General features: G+C 43.0%; 2 protein-coding genes across 4 annotated transcripts; both read right to left on the reverse strand.

The window, feature by feature from the left end:
• Nucleotides 1-282: 282 nt before the first annotated feature.
• LOC142407470 (toll-like receptor 2 type-1) lies at nucleotides 283-4,217 on the reverse strand. Its single transcript, XM_075497035.1, has 2 exons — nucleotides 4,122-4,217; nucleotides 283-2,976 (listed from the first exon to the last, which is right to left on the reverse strand). The coding sequence occupies exon 2, from the start codon at nucleotides 2,973-2,975 to the stop codon at nucleotides 351-353; it is 2,625 nt and encodes an 874-aa protein (XP_075353150.1). The 5' UTR covers nucleotide 2,976; nucleotides 4,122-4,217; the 3' UTR covers nucleotides 283-350.
• A 5,510-nt stretch (nucleotides 4,218-9,727) lies between these two features.
• Nucleotides 9,728-23,742, reverse strand: ERLEC1 (endoplasmic reticulum lectin 1). 3 transcript variants are annotated; one of them, XM_075497048.1, is made up of 14 exons: nucleotides 23,496-23,742; nucleotides 22,661-22,765; nucleotides 21,381-21,461; nucleotides 20,414-20,491; nucleotides 20,204-20,267; nucleotides 18,275-18,315; nucleotides 15,681-15,904; nucleotides 13,132-13,261; nucleotides 12,533-12,694; nucleotides 11,819-11,878; nucleotides 11,198-11,322; nucleotides 10,701-10,778; nucleotides 10,426-10,501; nucleotides 9,730-10,027 (listed from the first exon to the last, which is right to left on the reverse strand). In XM_075497048.1, the coding sequence occupies exons 1-14, from the start codon at nucleotides 23,670-23,672 to the stop codon at nucleotides 9,956-9,958; spliced, it is 1,473 nt and encodes a 490-aa protein (XP_075353163.1). In that variant the 5' UTR covers nucleotides 23,673-23,742; the 3' UTR covers nucleotides 9,730-9,955. The 3 variants fall into 3 exon arrangements, with proteins under 3 accessions (XP_075353165.1, XP_075353163.1, XP_075353164.1); XM_075497049.1 differs by lacking the exon at nucleotides 21,381-21,461; XM_075497050.1 differs by lacking the exons at nucleotides 21,381-21,461; nucleotides 22,661-22,765; nucleotides 23,496-23,742 and adding an exon at nucleotides 20,859-21,099 and having other exon boundaries at nucleotides 9,728-10,027.
• Between the last annotated feature and the right edge of the window lie 10 nt (nucleotides 23,743-23,752).

Below are 23,752 nucleotides of genomic sequence, written 5' to 3' on the forward strand. Positions count from 1 at the left end.
ATTTCTGCAATAATCTCAAAAAGACGGTTAGGACATGCTCTGTGACTCGAGCTGTTCTTCCTTTCAGGTGACATCCACAGCATTTTAAGAAATGCTGGAAATAGCTGAAGAAAGTCAAGCACCCAGGAAGAAAAGGCTGTTTAGCAGTGCTCAGGTCTCAGCCCTTTGGATAGTGGATTCTGCTATCGGACGGAATAACGCGCATGCTGCAAACCCGCTAGTAACCTCTCGTGGGACTGATCCGAGACAAACCCCCATTGCAACACAGCAGCCTTTGCAGGAGGTAAACACAGAAACGCTTTTATTTGACCGCAGACTTTCCAGACACAACCTTTACACGTACTTATATCTCATTCCATCTCATACATATCCTGAGCGGATCCATTTTCTGCTCTCACGATTGGTTCGTTGGTTGTTTTTAAGACAGCTGCTAGCTGATGCCAGAACATTTTCTGTTTGTGTTCCTCAGGGCTCCACTTTAAGTAGGTTTTTCTTTTCAGCAGTTTCCTGAGTTTGCTGAACTTCTGTGGCACGCTGTTGGGCGGGAGGTCTTCCAGCACAATCATGATGAGGGAATCCTGATTTTCATTCAGGACCCGATGTTCAGCAAAATACAGTTCGTACTGACACCAGCAGCTGTTTACAAAACTGGGAGAGAGAACAAAAAGGACTTTATGGCTGTTCTCTATGCAGTAAAAAATGTTACCAAGTACAGGATGCCCCGGTTTGAAATCCCTCTCGTGGTAACAGATCTTGAATCCGTCAGTTTCCAGTTTTTCCAGTAGATTCTCTTTCGTCCAGTTTGCATCTTGTTCACTGTATGAAACGAAGGCGTCAAAGGGCTTGTTTTCTGGCCTCTTCTCGTACTGCTTCCTCTTCACCATACACCAGTACCAACCCATTCGCACGTACCACAGCCCATCGAACCGCCAGCATAAGCCTGTTAACACCAAAACAACCAGGATGGCAACGCAAGCTGTAATAGCCATCTGGATGCCCAGGGAGCAGTGCAGAAGCGTGAGGTTACTGCTCTCCACCAGCGAGCCCCGTCTGTCTGGTGGGAAGCTGCACCTGAGATTTCCTTTGCCGTTTATCTGCAAACGTGGGTTGAGGGTATACACGTTCACAAACCAGTACAAGTCACAGTTACAAAAAAAATGTTTACCTTGAACAGTCAAAACACTCAAACTTGTTAACTGGCCGAAAGTGTCCTCCACGATGGTCGTAATGGCGTTGTCACTAATGTCTAACTCAATCAGAGAAGCTGGGAGAGAGCCACGCTGTAGAAAGGAGATCTTATTCCCTGATAAATTAAAATGTTTCAGCATTGGAAGAGATTTCCCAAAGTGATCAGGGAGTTCTGAAATTAGGTTGTGACTACTGTCCAGATTAGCGAGCGCAGAAAGGTGGCTGGCGGGTTCCAGTCTGGTGATGAGGTTTCCAGAAACATTAAGATATTCGAGTTTCTTCAGGGCGTCGGTTAATGACAACATGTTCAACTTATTTTTACTAATATCACATTTTTTTAAAGTCAACGGGAAATACTCGGGAGGCATATCCGTAATTTTATTATTTTGAATATTAAGTATTGTTAAGTTGGAGATAGATTTAAAACTAGGGGGTATTATTTTAATATCGCTGTTGCTTATGTCGAGATGCTGCAGGGAGGTAGGTAAGTCAGGAAGCACAGAAATCCGGTTGCTGCTGAGATCCAAAAATAATAATTCTTCCATTGTGCCAGCAAACCATTCTGGCAGTTCTACAATGGAGCAGTTGGACATTTTCAGGTGTTTTACTTTCTTCGGAAGACTTTCGATGGGTGTACCAGCCTCATTTCTGACAAATGAAATGGCGTTAATATGTACAGTTCCAGGGGGAAATTTTTGAACCTCGTTAGTGATTTCTGGACGTACAGTATATATGAAGTGATTTCCTTGAACATACATGTTTTCTAAGTTAAGCATTTTTTTAGCAAAATTTTGGGGTATTTGACTTATGTTTGTGAAGGACAGATCAATTACCTTGATGGTTGAAGGGAGGCACAGCGTATCCAAGCTGTTTATGGGGTTGTTGCTAATATTTAAAAACAAAAGCTTGCTGAAGGGGAAGTTACAGAATGCCTCAACATCTAGAATGTTAATTGTTAATTTGTTGGAACTGGCATCAATGGACTGCACATTTTTCATTGGCAAAAACAGGACGAACAGTGATAGAAGATCCATTTCCAGGTGACTGTGACTAATGTCAAGCTCCAAAATACTGTCCAGCTGAGCTTGGCAGAGATCTGGATCCAGTTTTAATGTCAGCTCTTCCTCAGAGAGTTTGCTGTTTGACAGATCGAGTATCCCATTTATTGGTGCCCCGCAGAGATTAGGCCTTAATGTGGCTGTTGGAGAGACCGTTAGATTTTTCTCTGCTCTTCGAAGAAGATTCTCTGTACTTCGTCTGAGCCTCAGATTAACATTTTGCAGGACAGGTGGACCTCCCGAATGTGGCAGCTCCTCGGCGGATGCAGAAGGCTCCAGAGCAGCCTCTGGTGATTTGTCAAAATGCTTATAAAGCTGTAAAGACCCTGAGGCTTCCCTAGTGGGTAAGAGCTTCAGGTGGGGTGGAAGACCCGATACAAGAAGTTTCTTATCATTAAATGATAAATTCAGAGAAACAAGGCTGAGCAGACTCTCAAACGCACCAGGTTCAATGTCCTTAATCCGATTGTAGGAAAGGTCTAAAACTTCCAGCGCGTCAAAACCTTCCAAGTCTCTCTTGGTTATTTTTTCAATTACGTTATGTGAGAAATTGAGAGCTCTCGCTGTTTTTGGAGCTTGCGCTTCTGATACAGAAGAGAGGTTTAAGTAAGAGTAGTTATAAAACGGGAAGGCATAGGCTGTAGGTGTTCTCAGAGCTAGGAATCCATTTGCTCTACTGAATAAGAAAGAAATGAAGTAGAAATGAAGGCGTCCGGTAAGGTTCCTCATCCTGGAGAAAAGAAATGTAAAATCCATCATTATAATATGCTCTGTGTTAATGAATACCCTTAAAAAAAATCCTAGTTTACTTGCAAGTACAGAAATGGTTTCATTAGTTGTATCTATGAATCCCTTTTGATCTACATAAAAAATACATCTCGCTTCGTTATTATTTTTAAGAGGCAATGCTAAAAGATGGTGTCAGAGAACGATTTGAAGGAGAGCGCTATTCATTTCAGATCCTTGTAGATAAAGTCCAAATGATTTTTTAAATTTTTTTTTTTTTAATTTATTTTATTCCTTCCCCCCAGCCCCAGGCAGGTAGTGAGCAGCCTTTGCAATAGCATCTTTCCGTTGCATAATCTGAAATGCGCTTTTGTAACCACTGCTTGGGACTCGGGTTTTACGTCTTTCGTCCTGGCGCACAACAACCAGCTAAGTCTGACCCATCCAAAACCTGTTCAGCCACTGAAGTAACGTATTCAAGAGTAAGGTGGCAGGGAGCTCCATGTAACTGTGTGATCACCTATCTTCTTGTGATCCCATCCCCTTGGTGGTTTGCTCTCTGCCAAGAATTTACCGGTGCCCATTTATTTAGCCTTACCTGTCAGAGTAAGGAAAAGAGTAAATTTGCTTTGAAGTACAGTTTCGGAGGCTTGTATGAGGCAGCCTGCACCAGGAGAGGTCACTGCCTGCGTATCGTTCAGCTTTGGAGATTTCCCATTCCCTCGTAGCGTCGCTGCCCAGCTCCTCTCCTGCCCCGGCTCTGTCACTCGTTTCCTGACACCTATGGTCCGTATCTCGTATTTATTATGTGAAAACCCAGGTGCAGACCTTCAGGTGAGCGACCTGGTGTTACCACAGTCCCCTTTGCCGCCCACCAGACTCGGACCATCCAGTTGAACTGAAGAGAAGGGACCCCAACGACTTCCCAGCTCTGGCCCCTCCGCTGCCCGCAGGACCCCGCCAGACCACCCCGCATCCCTAACTCACGCCTCGCACCAAGCATGAATAACCTGCAGCCGGGACCCGCTGCACCAGAGGGGTAAGCAAGACCCTGGGGCATTAAAAGCATGGCAGATTTAAGGCTGGAAGACAGCTATCAGCTCCCTCGTACTTCCAGCCACCCTCCCCGTCCCCCTTCCCCTCTCTTACCCGCTCTCCTGGGCGCTGCTCTCCTGCCGGTACTTGCTGCCGCTGCCTTTTGTAGCCCAGGAGCGGGGTGGGGAGGGCCAGACACCCCTGGGAACCGCCCCGGGACAAGCGGCATCTGCAGCCCCGCTCCCCTCTGCGAGGCTGGCGGAGGCGGCTTGCGCCAGAGATGCTTCTCCCCGGTGAAATCCGTAAAGTTTTCCCCATTGTGCCGGTACCAGCAGCTGGTCAGCCCATGGCTGAGGGGGAAATGGAAGGTGGAAGCTGCTTGTTTTAACGTTTAGACACTGTGAACGGTGTCGTCCCACGGTATCTGCTGGCTTGGCTCCTACCTGAGCATCGCAGGGAAGGTCTGGAAGCACCAAGCGTGACCACAGAGTTATAAAACTGCTTTACTCCCGTAAAGTGATTTGTTGTGGGGTGTGTTTCCTAAGACGGGGAGGTTTTTGTGTTGGGCTGTCGTATGTGTGAATACGAGGTCTTGCACGCCAGAAGTGCTCCTGCAAAGTGACGAGTTGTACCTTTTGTGCATTTTAACTAGGGGAAAAAAAATAACAGGAGATTTTCTCAGTGTTTGTAGTGCTGCCTTGAAAGATGCGCTCTTTGTGTGCAGCTAGTTCAATTCGGGATGCCAACAGAAGGGGAGTCAACAGATTGCACAAGGTGTAGAGCTCTGTCATCTGCTCTGCTTTTTCCGATATTGATTTTTTTTTTCCACTCTTGTGTAACTGCCAGTGACTGGAAACTCTTGCAATAACTCAGAGGCTCCACTGTCCACTCCTGGGGCACTGGAAAACCCCAAGGTTGTTTGTGCTCCCTTTCTAGTCTGACTGGACACTTTCCTGCCCCGGCAGGTTCTGGGAATTGCCCTGAAGTCATCCATTCTTCAGACAGATCCTAGCTTGCTTTAGTAGAAGAGACAGGAAATTAAGAGCATTTTGGACATGTCGGGGAAGATTCTTGCTCCTGCTTTCAGGTTGGGGTGACCTCTTGTAGACAGCCATTTCTCCCTGACGAGTCTTCCTTCCTTCATCTAAATACAGCTGTGCTGCTCTTGAAACTCAGTCTGTGGTTCCCCCTTTGGGAAGATGGAGCTGCTATATTCTAGCACAGCGCCCATCAAACTGCGTCTCTTCGGCTGGCCGCGAGAGTAAATCATGGTTGGAAGTGACAAAGTGAAAAAGAGTATTTTTCGGTACAAGAATGGTTATTCTACCGACAGGCTGTGCTGGCATTATTCTAACATTTGTTTCATCCAGCACGCATTCTGTGTATTAATTTATTCTCCTCCTTTTTTGGAAGGCAACCTCTTATTTTGGGGATTGTGGAGGAAGAGCAGCACATGAGGAAGGTCTGTGTGAGTGAGTAGGGAAAGTACACACAACGCGGCTGAGAGCAGAACCAAGGCAGGGTCGTGGTTCCCCAGAAGGACTCAATAAAGAGATTTCATTCCTGAAATAGGTGCTCTTCCACTCGTTCACTGTCTCTCTGCAGGGGATATTTTTTTGTGCTGGAAATGTAATTTAAGGGAGGAGAGCTGAACCTGTGCAAGAGCTGCTCAAATCCAGAGAGGATGAGCACCAGCCCTCAGGAGACCAGACCTCAGAGGAGCTTCTCTTATTAGGGTGGGCTTAGATTTGGGTGCTGGATGAAAACTGTAAGTCGTATCTGTATAGCTGTACAGATAAGCTATTTATGACCAGGAAATGCACATGTCTGCCTCTGCGCAGGGAGAGGGAAAAATACCCCACATTTCTTTAGCACTCGAGAAAATCTTTCCGAGACTGATCGTCTTTCTTCACCCCTTCAGCTAAGTGAAACTTTCAGGGACTCTCGCCTCGCACGTTGAGCCACTGACTCCTCTCAGCCGTGTCTATCAGCTGAGACAGATGTCTCTGCTTTTTGATCCGGTCTTGCAGCTAATTAATGATTTGTGAGTGTAAATGACAATTAAAAATGAGCTCTAGAATGAATCCCTATTGTCTGAAGTCTAACGGCTGCTATGTTTGAGCAGTGTCTTCGAGTGGAAATGCAAATAAAGGCATAGCAATAATGACATGACTCTTATCTCCTATAGAAAATTCTGATTTCATTTTCTGATAGTCAGTCAGCAGCTCTTGGCAAGAAGTGAGCACTGCTGTTCTTACACTGGTTTGGGTGGTGTAGGAGGAGCCCCCAAGTGAGTTTTAAGCATTCCTGTGCAGGTAAGCTAGGGGGTTTGTTAAGTGCTTGTTGCTCGTTCTTTGAACTCTTCTCATAGAAGGAAATATCTTGTCTAAGTGGCATGTTTCACTTTCCCAAATCTACTTTCCTTTGATGTATTTCCCTTTGACTAATTGCCGATGATATCAGTACCATTGCTGCAAATTTCCTGTCTGCCATTCACGTTATTTTCCACGTGGCTGATTCTTAAATGAGCATGGAAACAACTCTACCTCTCAGGCTGAGAAGCAAACTTGCTTAATATCTCGGGCATAAATCTAAGCAGACCAGCACAGGAACCTGCAGCCCTCCCCTTCTGCTTTGTGCTTTCTGCATACCAGAAGAGGCTTTTTTTTCCCCATTTTTGGTACTGACAGGTTCCTGCACCTCAGGGCTTGTCTGGGAGAGGGTCGAAGCAGCAAGGTACTCTCAATTGCACATTTCTTTCAGATTCAAATCTGTTAGAACATAAAATTATGTTGGAATTAATTATTTCTAGCAGTATAAACTCATGGTCTGTCGTGCCCTGTGGGTTTTTTGCATGCATCTTCCCTGCTCCCCCCCTCGGTGGTTCTCTCCCAAATCGGGGAGAGATGGGAGAGGGCAGAAGAGAAAAGCACGTTCTTTATCTTTGTGGGTTTGTACGCTTGCGGGTAGTTCGGACACAGGGTAGGAACATCTGTGAGCACATTGCTTCCTGTGCAAGGGGAAGTAGCGGCTGAGGAATATGCAGAACTGGGTACAGATTTCATGGGTTTGGCAACAGCGTGGTTTGCTCTTAAAATGGCAAAAGCTGGCATTAGCGGCGCACCGAGGTGCTGTGGCTGCTTAGTCAAAGAGGTTGTGCTTCCCCATAGCGCTGGAGATTTCCCTCCTCTGGGGGGAAGTGGAATTGTTTACTTTCTGCAAAATAACTATTCTTATCTTTTCCTCTGATCTAATTACCACAACTGAGGGGTGTACAGGAAGGTTTAGCGTGTTGTGGTTTCTCTTCCCTGTAATATAACCTAGCCTGATGGATGCTGAGGAAGTCTGACCCTGTCCCAACCAAGGCCACACGTCTGCGTTCTGCAGTGGGGCACCGTGGCACGTACGGCCACATCAAACCTGGGGCTTGAGCTCTTGGTGCTCGAGAGCTCAGCCCAGCGCTAAGACTGTGTCTATGCTGCCTTTCCTAAGAGCAGCCAAGTAGATACGGGGCAGCCTCAATGCAAAAGAAAAATCACAAAGGATTGCACAAATCTAATACTTCCACCTGCTGCCAGAGCCTTAATGAGAGGATTCCGCCAGCCCATCTCAAAGACAGGTTACGTTAGCTAAGGCTAAACATGTTTTTATTTTTTCTTACTGTATGTTGACTTGGGATGCATCTTCGCTGCTGTGGAGCTGAGCGAGTGACACCTCTGGCAGTCCAGAATGGGGATTAAGGCAGCTAAGGGGTAACAGTGCAGCTGGAGGAGCTGCTGCTGAAACGCTCATCCGAAGCTGGGTTGGTAGCGAGGTGGGGAGCCCTTCCTGAAGCTTTGTGGGTTGTGCAACAAGTTGCTTGTGTGTGGCCAAAGACAAACTTTGGTCAGCACGGGGCCCAAATTCATACCAGACGCTTAATGAGAAGATTGGTCCAGTTGACTGTTCAGGCAAGTAAAAGAACTTTAGGGAAACTAAGTTAAAGATCTAAAGTCAGGAGATCACTGCTTTTAATGTCTTCTCTTTTCTAAAAGCTATTGGCTAAATAAAGGATTAAAACTTAAGTAACTTTCTGTTTATTTATCTAATGCTTCACAAGAAGATTGGGGGGAAAAAAAAAATCTAGGTAGAAGACTCTTCCCTCCTTTTCAGTTTCCTCTGTCACAGTGCTAAGCCATCAGAAATAAGGATGTGATCAGGAATGATGACTTTGAATTTAAATGCTGTATCATCCTGCTGCTGCTGTTTTGGTTTTCTTCTACTATAGGAGACAATAAAATGGGTTCTTATATTGCAACAGTCTAGCAGTTTAACTTGGTATTTTGGATAGTATTCAACTAGTCATATGCTAAATGGCAGATTTCCGTCTGACATCAGCTACGAAATTCCTGTACCTTGTGCAATGGCTTTAAAAAAAGAGGAAACGTAGTGGGCTTACACATGTGATCAACGCACTGAACATACACCGTTGCTACAGACCAAAGTGCTGCCCAGCTTTTGCCCCTTCCAGCACACGCCTCATGACAGACCTTACACGGTGGTCTCAAGCTCACTGTGGTGGAACTTAATGAAGAGAGAGCATTCAGTAAGCTTTCTCAGCTGTAAACTCGCTGTTTCTGGGCTTCTTCCACTGCCTGCTCGGCGCAGGGCACGTGCTGGCACTGCGCCTAAAAGACACACACATCCCTCTCGTCTGCTTTTTGGAGTAACTCATCCACAAAACAAGTGATCAGCATCACACCTGGTAAAAGCACTGAAATGGCTTTCTGCCAGCCCTACACTGTTCTCCTGAGGGAAGGAAGCCCTTGAGGGTAGGGTAGGGGGTAGCTACACACCAGTGATTTGCAAACTTTTTCTCTTACCTATTTAAAAACTACTCTTTTAGAAGTATAACGGAAATCTACTTGAGATACTGCTGTTAAGTAATATTTCAATTCTCTTCTAGGATTGTATATTGCCAGCAGACTAAAACTTCATATGCCTGCACCAAAAATCTTATTTGCAAGGTAGGCACGCTACCAGAAAACGGACCTCCAACCTAGAATTGTCCATGAAGAGGCAGGTGGATGTACCAAGGCTTTGTCACTGAAACGGAAACCACTCAGGGACACATCCAACACACGTGGCTGAATACAGACAAGCAGGAGTCTAGAGGTCCAGCTAACAGTGACAACTCTGCCACAAAAAACGGTGATTGTCAATCGCTAGCATCGTACCTTAGCATCCTTAGAAGCAAAACAGCAACTCTGACTGATGTCAGTAAGAATGTTCAGCAAAATAAATATATTAAAATGAACCCTACAGTGTTAATATTAAAAAAAAAAAAAAAACCACAAAAAACAAAACAAACAAACAAAAAAGAAAGTCCTGGAAGAAAAGTCCTGGGGGAAGAAATAACAGTCGAAGGGGGGTGAGGTAAGGTAACAGGAGGAAGGACTGCAATATTAATACAGTTCCAAGCAATCAAACTGAGGTAACGGTTGTGTTTGGACAACGTAATTACGGCAGTAGAACGATTTAGCATTGTAGCGGCTGCTGAAGGCTCCTGAGCAAGAAGTGTTGGTTCGCTTTTTCATTCTGTTGGCAGTTGAACTCCCTGTTTGAAGCAGTTGAAGGTCCTCGTTGGACCTTGTTTATTTTGCCTTTTTGAAGTTGATAAATTTATACTCTAATGATGATGATGATCATTGTAGAATGTGCCATACGCAAGTCAAACAGGAAGTGCAAGACAAGATTTTAATCATTAAAAGTTTATCGATAACCTCTTATATACACATAGTTATACACAAAGTGGTTCACGAGTCCCTCATCTTACAGAACTCTGCTGGTGAGGTCGGTTGGCTGAAAGCTTCTCTCTGCCTTTGTCATCTCACAGACGGGATGTTAACGTGGAAAACGCCAGCGAGGCTGTTGACAGGTATGGCTTGCGTCATGGGCTTGACTGGACTTTAGCTGGGCACCGAAAGGAGCCCGTATTCATCTGCTGTATCCAAAATTTTACAGATGACTGGAGACTCCACCTTGAACATAAAGAGATCAAAACATTAGAGACTACGAAATCATTGATAAACTTTTACAAGAGATTGCAACAGAGATCATGAGATTAATGACAACCGATTGCAAGAGGCACAGTACTTGAGCATTGCTTTGTAAAATTTAGTAAGTGCTTTTTACTTTTGGGTATGAGCTCTGTAGCTTATTAATGTAACTACTGTAATTAATAATGACCCTCCTTTCTCTAAGCAAATGCAGTCGAACAAACAGCAGCGCTTGTCTAGCAGCTACGTCTATGGGCTGAAATACACTACAGGAATCTTTTGTGGAGAGTCACTGGAAGGAAGGGGCTATTTTAAACATACACCTGGAGACGTCCTCTGCTGGGTGGCACCTGGTCTTAGGGAACTCAAGGAATACATACCCCAAGGATGTACTGGCAAGAATGAGGCTCTAACATGTATATGGTCACAGCGTGAGGGGAATCAGATTCTTTACATCTGAAAACAGAAGAGAAATTTTGTTGTGTTTAGCATGTTATGAGCACAGAACTAAAACACACATTTCCCTAGTCTCTATAGCATGTTTGCTAAGCTAACAGTCATTGCTTTCTGAGCTTTATGAAGACAACAGAGGCTTTCCCCTCTGACACAGGAAGCAGAGACACAAAACATGCGTTGACTAAAAAAGTTAACTTACTTCAATTTCACAGTCACCTGCCTTGGCTTCTCTGTTAAGTCGCAAACATCTCCATTTCCATAGAAATGAGACACCATCCTGCCACAAAAGATGGAAATGAAAAAGTTTGGAAATACTTAAGCACACAGTTCTTAAGCACACAGCTAACTTGTGTGGTACAGTATCTCATCATTCTCCAAATATTTAACTCTAATATACAAAACAAAGAAGTAACATGCTGTATTTCAGTTATTGCAGAAGCAAATAGTTGTTCACCATTGGGAGATTTTTCTCTGCATCATATCCAAAGTGTTGAACTACCTTTTCTGATGTTGCATGTCGACTGGGGGGGAAATCTATACACACTGCTCTTGACAGTCTACTGTATCTATTCGTCAGCTCAATATTCACACACTGCAGAAGTGGGCCCTAGCATTTATTCTGCTCCCTGACACGTATGAGACCAATTCAGGAAGAGATAGCCAGAGCAGTAATCAGGGCGACTGTAACCACCGTACCTAACGGTCTGTGTGCCGTCTTCTCTAAGAGAGTAGGTTCTAGCAGCATTCTTCCTGGACCATTCAATGTGTTCCTCCTTGCTCCAGGTACCCACAACCACGGAAGTCTTGCCACTTTCCTTATCCTAAAAAAGGAAAAGCTGATCATTACACCTTGTATTATATGATTAGCAGTGATGATATTTTAATGACGTGTAGAATGTAATTTCTAGAGCAAGTCTGCTGCTGTCAGCATAACCTGTTCTTGCATTTGGGACAAACCACGACTGATCTTGTGTTAGGGACAAGAGTCAAGCTGACGGTCTCTTCGGAACAGCCACCCAGGCTGTGCGAGCTGATAAAAGTGTTTCAATGACCAGAAGAGCATTCCCCCCCCCCCCCCCCCCCCCCCCCCCCAATTTTTCAGCTTTGATTATCACTGTGCTCTACCTGACATGGTACCTACATCCCCCTGCGTAAACTGAGGCAGCACACAGGATTTCTTTTCTGAAATCCAACTTCTTACACCCAAGATGTTGATCAGCCAAGAAGATGCTGCTTTTTTCGAATTGTAGACAGATTCTCTAACGCTTTTTTCCCCCCACAGCCATCTAGTGGCAGAACATAACTATTTAAACATACCTCGTGATACTGATGAACATATTTGCCGTAGCAGAATTCATACTTCCACCAACCAACACCCTAGGGAGAGGTATAATCTCAGCGTTAAAACAAGACAAAAACCCCCAAACCAAACCAAAAGCCCCAAAACAGCCACATCCATTTCCCTCCAGACCCTAAACCACTGGCTATTTTAACTGTAAAACTCCATACCTATTAATTAGATATGTTGATTCAAGGTTTGCACTGAGAGAGAGAATCTCTTATTAGACTAATTGACATAGGCAAGGAATGGAATAAATGAGTTTAAGCAAAGACTCTTGGAAGAGCCACGTAGGACTATCAGTTCCTTAAACTGTTTGTATATCCCCTATTCATCTTTTAAAGAAACACTTTGCTCTTTCACAGACAGGGAAAACTTCAGCTGCTTTTTCTCTCAGTAAGTTTTATCAGGTTTTTTCTTCCTTCTCATTAACAAAATTAGCCCTGAACAATTCTCATGAGCTACTTTTTCACTGTCTGCTCAAATACATTGAATTTCAACAGAGAGGTTAAAGATACCTTTCTGGCATAGACTTTGGTACATAAGCCTTCCCTCTATCAATGCAGGGAAAGGCAATTACTGTATGTATAAGAATGCAACTATCAGAGTTCATGGAAAAACTAAACAAATACATAAACCAGTATGTGCCATTAAGGAGTAGCTAATTCATTAGGCATAGCTTTATTTCTCACCCCATGGAAGCAGTAGGAACCACTAAGAAATTCCTTTATGAGTTGGTCATCGGTCAACTTGGAGATGTGGGTTGTTCCCACAGTTAACAGTTGATGGCTTCCAACAGCAACAGGCTTATGGATGGAAGAAAATTTCTCTTCTTTTGTTGAATGCATTTCTTCCTGAAATTAAAGTAGACACAAATACACCCGTTTAGATTTTTTATGTCCCTTCCAAAGTCTTATAAACTATATGAAGCTACTTAATGCTAAGTTAAGTAGGCTGTGGGAAAAAGCGTGGAAGCATTTTGTCATTGTCTCCACTGTCTTCAGCATAGCTGAAAAAAGTTCAAAAGCCAAAACTTAAGACATTTATAAACTGTAGGCTACGAAGGCTACAAAAGTTTTAAATTAGTAGCCCAAACTTACTCGTTGTTTTTTCCTTCCAAATAAGGTAAGTTACAGATGATTTCAACAAGCTTAAAGACAGTTTGAAAGACTGACGTGGTCTTACAAAGTTGGATAAGAGAACTTCTTCCACAGAACTGAAAGTTGTATGTGTTACAAAATGGAAAATACTTTTTTTTTTTTTCCCCTATTTAAAAGTAAAGAAATCCTACCTCCTTAACCCTTCTAAAAGGCATCTTCATCATTTCTTGCTGTTTCTCCAGCTGTTCCAGATTATGGGGTTTAAGTGGGGATCCTGGCAGAGACTGGCAAAAGATGTCATTCACAGGGGAAGCCCTGAACCTGTCCAAACAAGTTCGCAATGCATCACTTATTACGCCTTAAAGACAAGACATACTTTTTTTATCGCTGTAAGTTTCTGACTGAGCTGGGCTGAGGGCTGTATTTTTTCCTCTTGTACTTGCCATCTCAGCCAAAGCTACACTGTTCTTACAATTGATGTAAATACGCTTTTTGCCCAGCACAGTCTCACTCCTAATGCTGCCAGACAACTGGCAATGCAATCTAACCCCTCTTTGTCAAAAGGAAAAAGCTGCATATTAAATGGCAAACTGCATTGTACGTGTACCATGAACGTAGTGCCAAGGCTCCACAAAACTCTCTCAGAAGCTAGGAAATGGCAAAGGTTAAACTTGATAGATGCAGTTCCTATATAATTAAAATAATACATTCTTATATTATCTGACACGTATGGCTTTTCATACTGCATATATGTCTGTTATTCCTTTATCACGCTCTTCATGAGCTAGGTCTGCAAAAAGCAGCTTATTTCAGGAAAGAAAAAAAGATGAAGCAGAGTTAACGCAGCTTTCTCCTTAGTTTACACAAATGAAGGCCTCATTGAAACACTGAACGAGCCCTAACAGAAAATAGTAAAGGAAAGCGAACATCAGAGTGCAAATCATACTGACAAATGAAGCATTTGTCAGTTGTCATTGCTCGCCTCCTTGAAAAGGTCCTCTTTAGAGAAAGCTTATTTACAAAACAAATACACAGATACCGCCTCAGAGGCAAGGTGGCTTTTTGTGATGTCCTCCTAGGAAGAGTCTGTAATACACTGCAGTAGTGGTAGAATAATCACCGCTGTAGCTAAAAGAATCTGAAAACGTTTCCTAAATAGTAACTGCACTCTGGATTAAATAAGCCCTGTACCAAAGAAGCCTAGTTTTATCTGAATTTTATTTAAACAATGTTAAGACTAATAGTTACAGTAGACATATTACTTTTCACGGCCTTCCTCCCTGTCCCCAATTCCCACCAATTTAAAAGAAAGTCGAATTATACCCAAATAAGAACAACAACTAGAACTAATGGATATACTTTTGCTGAGTTAATGCAAGTGCATTATTGGGTAAGATAATGGGTGTAGAGGAAAAGCGCTGGTGGCTGAAGTACTGCTCAGTGCTGTTTCAGGAATACATGACAGGAAAAGCACACTTAACTTAAAATGAGGTTTGTTTGGTGTTACCTCTGCTGACACTGAGCAGCATTCCCAGCCTGCTATCTCCACCTATCTTTATTTACTAAGATGACGTAAGTGGGAGAATAGCGATCTTGAATGTTTAAGTATTTCCTGCTAGTGGCCAGGAAGCCTTCCATGCCTTCCCTTTGGAAGGAGGCAGCAGCTCAAGATTTTATTCTTACCAAACGATAGAACAATTTGCCTGTGCACTTTCTATTTTTTAACCGATACAGAGGCTTAAAAGATTCATATACTAAACAAATAGTGCAGTAGGTAAGTGCAACAGATAATATAGTATTACCAAACCCATCTACGTGAGAAAATTTATAATTGATACTAAACATTTAACAATAGCATAACTTATTTACTCCAACTGGTGTTTATAAAATGCATGACTGAGGATTCTGTCCTTTAGACATCATTGCCTATTTCAGAGCAGCGATTAAGTACTCGCTTGTTCTGACATCTGTGTACATGGGAAATTCACAACTCCTGTCCATTATTTCCCCCTTCATTTGTACATCATATTCACCTTGCAATTCTGTTTACACCCCTTGAAAGGTCAAAAATCTGTACTATTGAGACTAAGGGTATCCCTTAGATGCATGGTACAATTCGGGGTGGGAGATCCTAAACTTGATTTTTGGAAAATAACACTGAAATTGTGAATTCGTCATATGAAAATGACTTATACGGCTGAAGGTAAGGCAATAGAGCAGGACAGAGGCACATGGGAGCTCCTTAAGTTGGGAGGACTGCTAAAATAAATGCTAAGGTTATGGCTGAAGACCCTACTTTTGTTTTCTGAAATTAGAGAAGCTGAAGTCTATGCACACATATAATGCACATATGCAGTCTGCAGTCTTTGAATACCGTGAAGACAATCCCCCAAGACCTTGACAAACTAAGAGGAGACAGCGTGTTCTAGATCTGCCTGCAGCCTTAATGCCCTCATTTGTGTTTCTCCAGAATGACAGGGCTAGAAACTTACCTGTTGAAAATAAAGTTATGCTTCCCATCTGCTTCTCGTACGGGATCAATCACTAGAGACTTACAAAATGCAAATATTGTGCAACTTAACATGAAAACTTGGCAAAACTGCACTTGCCAGAGTAAGTACATACAAGTGTCACAGCTCTGTACCAGAAACCACAGCTGGATATGATTTACATAAACACATACATGCATGGAAATGGATGAAAATTGGAAGTGAGGTTAGCCAAAATTTGAGTACCATACCTATATTTAGGATGGTTGCATAACAGAGGTGTCAATATAACCACTTCATATTCACAGGTTGTAACTTCCGCTACTGAAAGAATCTCATGTTTAGCTTCTGGATGACAGATGTACATCACTGTACTTGATCTGGGTAGGTTTTGTCTCAAGCTACAAGGTGTGCCGTTTCCCATTTCTACAGGGTAGTATGGGGTCATCTGCCCTTCTATATTTTTAGTAGGTATCTAGGTGAAAGAAAGTAAAAGTTAAGAATCACAGTAAAGCTCCTTCGACTCTTCTGAAATGAAAAATATTATTGCACAGCACAGAGCCTGCATTACTGGATTGAAACCAGCCCCTGTGTAGTTACTTGGTGTTTCTGCAACATCCAAACACGTTCTGGTTTATTACCTCCAGCACAGCACTGCACAAACGCACTGAGCCACACGAGCTCTGGCTGCAAAAGCAGCTGGTTTCTCTGCGCAGGCTGCCTGATGCTTCAGTTCGAAGAAAGCTTGCCAGCGGGGTGCCATGTTTTGGAAGAGCATCAAGTCAGCTGTGTTCACCCTGTAGTCTAGGGGACAGGGAGACTTCAGTAGCTCTGCCAGACTCAGCTCAGGTCTGGCCAGGCACGTTACCTTCACTTCAGTGCCAGGCCATGAAGAATCTAAAAACGCCCCTGCAAAGTCATCCTGATACCTGCACTACACGGCTCAGCATACCCAGCCTGGATTGTTCCTTATCCGGAGGATCCCGTGCCACCTGCTATCATGACTAACAGAAAGGTAATGATATAAGCAAGGGAAATCCCACTTTTGTACACACTTTATGTAAGCTCTCTTCAGATTTGTTCCTTCATATGTTTCATCCAGCTTCCACTTTAAGAAATTAATTCCCCAAACTGGTAAAAGTCCCTCTCCTGGCTCCTATCTTGGAAGCAGCTAAAGTTCCTGGGTACCAAAAGTTCTGTTTGTGCAAAAGCCGTGCTGGAACCCACAAACTAGACCTTTTTCTACCTGTGTTGCTTGAGCTAGTAAAGGTTTTCAGTGCACAACAAATCGGGCACTGTGCTAAAAGGCGGTGGTGCCTTCTGTGGTCAGGACACTAACCCAGGGACCTGGGACCCTTTTGTATCTTACCTACTTCAGTTTTCAAACCCTGTTACCCTGTCATAGGCTGCTGACTCTCTCCTGAAAACTGTTCCATCACGAATGAAGTGATGGGACGTTCGTGAGGTTAAAGAATGAACACGCCGGCAGCTTAATCGCTCGGGTGCTCCTTGGCTTCCAGTCACTTATCCACTCTATACTTCAATATTCAGTCAAAGGTGGGAAATAAAGATATATTCTGGTTGTGTACAAAAGAGCAGACAGTGCCAGGGTACCAGTGCCTTCCCTTTCTATCTTTCTGAATGAAACAACTGATTTTTCCTTAAAAATTATGCCGACGCATTTCATTGAAGGTAACTGTTCAAGAAACCTAAATGGAGATAGCTGTTGTTTGCGCACGACTGAAAGGCACCCCAGTAGGACTTTAGATAAATCTCTAGTCGCAGCAGGTTTTGGTTACTCTAAGCACCACCCAGCTGCATTATGTATTCTTTCCCTTTCATGACTGGAGATTCCACGCAAACAGCAAGTCTAAATTCTTTATGGACTGAAACCAAGACACTGTATGTACATCATAAATACTGTCAAAAAAAGTCAGGAAAAGACTTAACTTCCTCTGAAAATAAAAAAAAAAAAACCACCACAACAAAAAACCCCTTACACTACAAAGAACCTAGTTTTCTTTAATTTCAAAAAGGCATAACTGCCACTGCCATTAGAATGGGCCACATTCTGACTTGGGTCTGCTCCCCCAACTACCTTCAAAACGCTTATCAGGCATGTATATTTTCCGAGATCCACTGCAAAAGAACCACTCTGTGCTATGTAAATCAGCATTACAAAGAACACGTAGACAAAAATTTCATTTCAGAATTAAAACGAAGGATAACTGGAAATAAGGCAGGAGCGTGTGTGTCTACAGGTCAAATCTGCTATTGCCAATTCCAAACTCCAACAGGCTTCAGGTATTTCCATTGTTTTGTTATAAAGTTAGTAACTCAGAATTGAGTTTTGGGGCCTAAACAAATGGAAAAGTTCTCAGGGAAGCACAGGATTTTATGGGACGGGTCATCAAGTCAGCTAAGAAATCTTTTCAGGATTCCGTGCTGTAGGATTTTGTTATTAAGCATTTCTCCCTACCCAAAATGCATGGAAGTGTCATTAAGGGAATTAGGATCTCTGATGTAGCTGGAAAAATAACTGTCACTAGACCATAATGTGACTTCGCAGTTATGTGTATTGTCTTCATAGCAGAAGAGTATATAATTCATCTCATTTAAGATTAGCATAACTTTAATGTAAATAAGTAGAAGGGCAACAAATTTGACTAGCTAGACTAAGTAAGCTTTCCGAGCTGGGACTGATAAAAGTAAGAAGAGTGCAGCTCAGGAACAGAGTTTCATTTTTTGATACTCATTTTTGTAGGGAACTAATTACATAATCTCATCAGGTATAAATTGCCTCCACTACTGACGGCAAAAGTTAAAATAGATGTTTTTCACTTGCCTCTTTTGCACTCTCTTTTGGATTTTCCTTCTCTTCTTGATCTAGGGAATAATTAAGAACGAGGTAAGCATAAAGTCTGTGAACTTGAAATAAAATGAAATTATATACAGAGAAGTTTGTATGTTTTGTGTATTTGCTAGGACTTTGTGTATACGCTGCCAAGATTCAATGTCATGAACTTGCAGGTGCAAAAGAGGAAAGAAAGGAAATAAACAGTGATCTGGGGTCCAGAGCAAACAGAACAAAATATGAGTTAGCATAGTCTTGAAACAATTTTGAGTTTGTAGGACAGGCCAAATCCAGCCCTAGCACCACAGGAAGGCCATTGAGGGCAGGAGAACACGTCACTACTGCTGTTCTGCGAGGGGTAGCTGACTACTCTTTTCAAAGTGAGTGAATTACAGGCTGGACAGTAAACAGGCAAGTACTTCAGCCCACCCGCTAGCCAGCCTCAGAGGGTACACCTGCAGGAAGAAGCGAGCCCAGACTGCATGCCACACTAATGATCACGAGAGTAAACCTTGTTACGGGGCAGGGGTTGCAAGTTGTTCTGAACTGCTTCAGGAGATAGTCTGGACTCCATTCAGAATTAGGTGAGCAAAAGGCCACTCTGCTTTGCTGTCACCCATTCAGCTCTTCCGAGTTTACTGTATCACACTTGTGGATTCAGCTCACAATAGTTTGAAAAACCATCTATTTTTTAAGAGAAGCAGCGTGAATTGTTGTACAGGAAGCATAGAAAGAATACAGTCTGCCACCTAAGCAGAGGGTCAACGTCCTGAAAGACTCAGATATGATGACTTGAAGTATCATCACGCATAACTTCAGCATCTAGCCCCACAAAAGAATTGGTAACTCAAATTAAACATTTTGTTACAGCACAAACAAGCGCTGCAACTCACTAATATAGAAACGCCAAACAACGCAGTTTCTGAAGCCGTGTTCCTCTTCGGGACTAAGATACCTAACTGAAGGCTGCAGGTAGGAATTCAAAGGAATGGGATTAATAGCGCTAAATCCCCTCCAAGACTGAGGCATTCAAGTTAATCACTTTTAGAAAGAGAAAAACAGTGGTGCCCACCTTTTACATACTAGCCTAGAATTAAAAAAAAACAAACAACCTAGATTATGTTTTCCTATTGTTTCTATCAACTCTGATGAATGAATGCTTAGTCTGTGGATTTTCAAGAGTTCTTTGGACTAATATACTGCCAAAGTGCTCACCCAGGAAGGCAGATATTGGCAGGTGCGACCACAAGAACTTCCAGCATCTACAATAATTTATGGGCAAAAAATGCGAGCGCTCAGAAAATTAATTATTCTAAACTGCAGTTTGAATTTGGGGCTTAGCTACCTAATTTCCCACCAAAGCCCCGCTTTAGGCACTTCAGTATTTCTGAAGGTCTGTGCCAGAATCCCCAAAAAAGACTCAAACAGTTCCAAGGAACAAACCTACCTGCAAAGGCTGTAAGTGTTTGGGTGCACAGACTATGTTTTATTACAGAATAGCACAGCCCAAGATGTGCTACACACTCTGCCCTCTGCTCACAGTTTGAAAGACGCTTCTCCCCGCCCAAAACAAGAGTGGCAACAGGCTACGTTATCAAAGTCTGGTCTGTCACATATTGGTTCCATTTCTTATATTATGTATTCTCTTTCCCTGACACTAACTATTGCAGATTAGTTAATCTATTCAATTAGACAGCATGGCAAAACTGACAGGATGTATGCAATGTAAGGTGCTGAAAAGGAATTGAAAACAATACATTTTGTAAAAATAAAAAAAAAAAAGAAAAAGAAAAGAGTAATCTACAAAATTCTATTCTATTGCACTGGGAATCAGTTTTCTACACCATATTTCTCAGACAGTAATAATTAAAAACCAAACAATTAATTAGCATCAGCAAAATAAAATAATCCAAGACAAACCTGGTTCTGTTAATGGGTCCTTAATCATCATATTCCCCAGATAGTATTCTTGGATGTTTATTTTCTACAATCAAAAGAAGTTAAAACAAATTTCAGTTACCTTTTTCCATACTTGTTCAAGTGTACAGGAATTCAAGTCTTCTAGAGGAGTTAAGCATGACCATGCCAGTGGAAAAGGGGGTTGAGACTACTCAATTTTAAGAAGCCTACCTGTCCTGTTTCCTTCTCCTCGTGATATTGACGGATGTGTTTTCCGTGGCAGACCTCGTAAGTCCAGTAAGATTCAATCTTAAATAAATAAATAAACCTGTTTAGACACATTACCCCCCTCAAAAAAAAAAAAAAAATCCCCCCACAATTTTGGCTTTTGCAGCAATGAAACACAGCCCAAGCAGATGAGCTTGGGCACCCTCAAAAACAATAGCACAGTGAATGGTCTCCGTGTTCCCCAAGCATTTTGAAGACGTTCCAAATAAACACCACAGGCAAAGCTTCCTTAAATTTCACACAGATAACACAAAGGAAAAAAAATTAACTAAGATGTAAAGACTAAATTTGCCCCAAAATCACTAAGGCTAAGCTGTAGTGACTCCGCACAGACTGGTTTTGGCAACTGCTGTAGATACGGGCTGTTTACCAATTGCGCTTGACCCACCCTTCCTTCCTCGAGGACTTGTGTGGGATGTTGCGTAGGTATAATATTTGGCCACTTTCGCTCTCTCTGGTTCTCCGTACCAGCTTGTTTGGTATTAGGCTTGTTCTTGTAATATAAGACATGAGTCTTTGAATTGGGACGACAGTTGATGAAAAACTGGAAAACTTTCAGAATATCTAGAAGCATGTTTGCTTTGGTCTTCCAACACTTTCTGAGAAATGCTTTTCATTAGACTGTCACACATTATGGCTTGACTCCTGGAAGTAAATGTTTTAAATCCACATTTTTAAATTGCTACTATAGCAACCCGATCTATTTGAATCCTGACATCTTCAATTACATAGAATTTTATCAGCAATATTAAGATATAGTCATAAAGTTGTAGAGACCTTATTTTGGATTAAATTAGTACCTGAAGTCTGAGACATATTTATCCAAACAGTTTACTACACTAAACCTTGAAATGGACTGCATTGTAAACTTTTGACTAGCATTTAAATTATCAACACAGAAGTAACATACTCTATATGAACAGCTACTTTGCTTAAAAAGAGGTTCCAGCAATTCTCCTGGAGTAGGACCTTTATAGTCCTTTTCTTCTTCCTAGAATAGAAGGATATTTCATTACATTAAAATTAATAGTAGTTTGGTTAGTTAATATTCATTTGCAATCCTAAAAAAAAATTCATATCACAAAATTAAAGGGTACAAAACCTCATTAATTCCTGCCCTGAAGGAGCTGTGTGGTGATTAGAAAAAAAAAAAAAAAAGATAATTTAGTTTAGTAAGAAAAGGCAAATAAAAGTCACAAAGTTTTGTGGTTTAAAAAATACACACGTGGCAAAAGAGCAGGAGCTCTCAACTTGCTCATGTCCAGAGCGGCAGCTTGGTGTGTGAATAGGAAGACAGCATCGTTAATCTTTTCATTTGTTAGTCAATGCTGATGCCGTAGTGGTGCAGTATAATTGGAACATCACGCAGCTTTTACATAATTTAAAAAAAAATTATCAAAAAAGCATAACTAATACTGTGGAAGTTTATTTTTGCTCTATAAGTGTGCATGCCATTGAAGAGATTTCCACACAAAGTTCTTCAGTACTACAGATTTCTCACCTACACCGACCGTACTGTCCGTCACTTAAAGGATGAGGGCTGAGTCAACACTGAGGTCTCTAACACAGGAGCACAGCTTGTCTGTGCAAGCTCTCACGGTGTGAAAAAAGTGAACCATTAGAGGAACAAATGACCGATGAGAAACCTCACCAAAGGCCTCCTCAATCTACCTTCTCTTGTACAAATTATTTATATACTTTTTTTTTTTTCATTTTAACACCACATTGCGCATTCAGATTTCCAATTAAGGAACAGATGACAGAGAATAAAGCTGATATTACTGGTGGTAGAAGCGCTGCTGGGATGGTATTTTCAGATACAGCAGTTACGATAGCAGCGTTAACAACCATTATAGTTGTTTACTGGTCTAGAATCTGACAATATTAAAATACAAGAATTTCCCAATCAGCAATAGACCTAGCAATAAACAGAATATTACAGCAGTCATTTGTTGCCAGACAGGGACTTCAAGATTGTTCAGACTGGCCCCACTTAGTACAGAGCTAGCATGTAATACAAAGTGAAGGCATCTACTATAAAACTGAAATTGTGGAGCATTCTACAGGTGATTTTCCTTCCACAGGGAAAAAAAAAAGGTCTTTATTTTGGGAAAAAAAAAAGTAACTGAAAAAATACTGTAAAGACTTGTCTACAGCTTATAATTACAAAAAAGACTTGACTGAACTTACCTCATTGCCACTTGCTATCAGCGGAAGTATGCATTTATATTTTTCTTTATCCACAGTGGTCATTATAATGTAGTTATCCTCTTTGTATAGGACACCAGTTGTAGGCTAAGAAAACAACCAAACTATGGATTACTCAGGTGGGGTTTTTTTAATGCCACTTGTTAGAAATATTCCTGAACTCATGAGCAGTACAGTTAATTCATAGGGCAGGTGGTCCAGAGTATACCCTGGGTCTTAATTATACCACAAGACCAGGCTTCATTTAAGCTTTGAAGTGGCTTGCTAGTATTTGCTTGCCTCCTCCTTCGCTTCAATCCTTCTACCTCCAGCGGCGTTCCCGCTCTCCTCCACACTCATCTTGCTCCTGCTTACATATTTCCTATTCTTATCGAAGACCTTTATTAAAGAAACTCCCCCCCAACCATGACATTTCGCAGCCGGCCATTCCCACGTTGGCTTTCAGGACAGACTGCCCTGGGATCTTCCCAGCGGCCACGGCCTAGCCCCCACCCTGCGGCCCGGTGCGGGTGTAGGTACTCACTGCTTGCCACCAGGAGCCAAAGCACCGGCTGATGCTGAAGGCAGGCAGCAGCGAGGCTGTGCTGAGAGCACCCCGAGCTGAAACACCCTTTCTGGGGCGTGGGGGGGCTTCAAAAATAACCGCCGAGCGTGAGGGGGCTCCGGCCGCCGCACCTAACTCCTGCCGCCTGGGTTACCCTGTGACAGCTACAACCGTCCCGCTCCTCCCGTGAGGCTGACTGCGGAGGAGGAGTGAGTAGAGAGAGCCCTCACCCCCTCCCCACACACATACACACACCCCCGCCCCGGTACCGACCAGGCTGAACTCGGTGCCGGGCCAGTTCACCCTGAAGGGGATGTCGTCGCTGAGCTGAGGGAGAGCGCGGCCGCCCGCCGCCACCACCGCCGCCGCTACCGCCGCCAGAAGGCCGCAGAGCAGCGCCCGCGGCACGGTCGGGGCCAGGGCGGGCGCCCGGTGCCGGCACCCCCTCATGCCGGCCGGCGGCTCGGGGCGGGCGGGCAGCGGCAGGCAGCGCCGCCGCCACGTCTGCTTCCGGCGGGGCGGGGCGGAGC

This window comes from Mycteria americana, chromosome 3 (genome assembly GCF_035582795.1).
Source record: "Mycteria americana isolate JAX WOST 10 ecotype Jacksonville Zoo and Gardens chromosome 3, USCA_MyAme_1.0, whole genome shotgun sequence".
Lineage (NCBI taxonomy): Eukaryota > Metazoa > Chordata > Aves > Ciconiiformes > Ciconiidae > Mycteria > Mycteria americana.

Coding starts and splice junctions, on each gene's coding strand:
- LOC142407470 (XM_075497035.1), bottom strand. CDS start 2,975: ATGAGGAACCTTACCGGACGCCTTCATTTCTACTTCATTTCTTTCTTA.
- ERLEC1 (XM_075497048.1), bottom strand. CDS start 23,672: ATGAGGGGGTGCCGGCACCGGGCGCCCGCCCTGGCCCCGACCGTGCCG. Junction 15,905..18,274: donor CAAAAGAGAGTGCAAAAGAG/GCAAGTGAAAAA, acceptor TCTTTCACCTAG/ATACCTACTAAAAATATAGA. Junction 12,695..13,131: donor CTTTTAGAAGGGTTAAGGAG/GTAGGATTTCTT, acceptor CTTTAATTTCAG/GAAGAAATGCATTCAACAAA.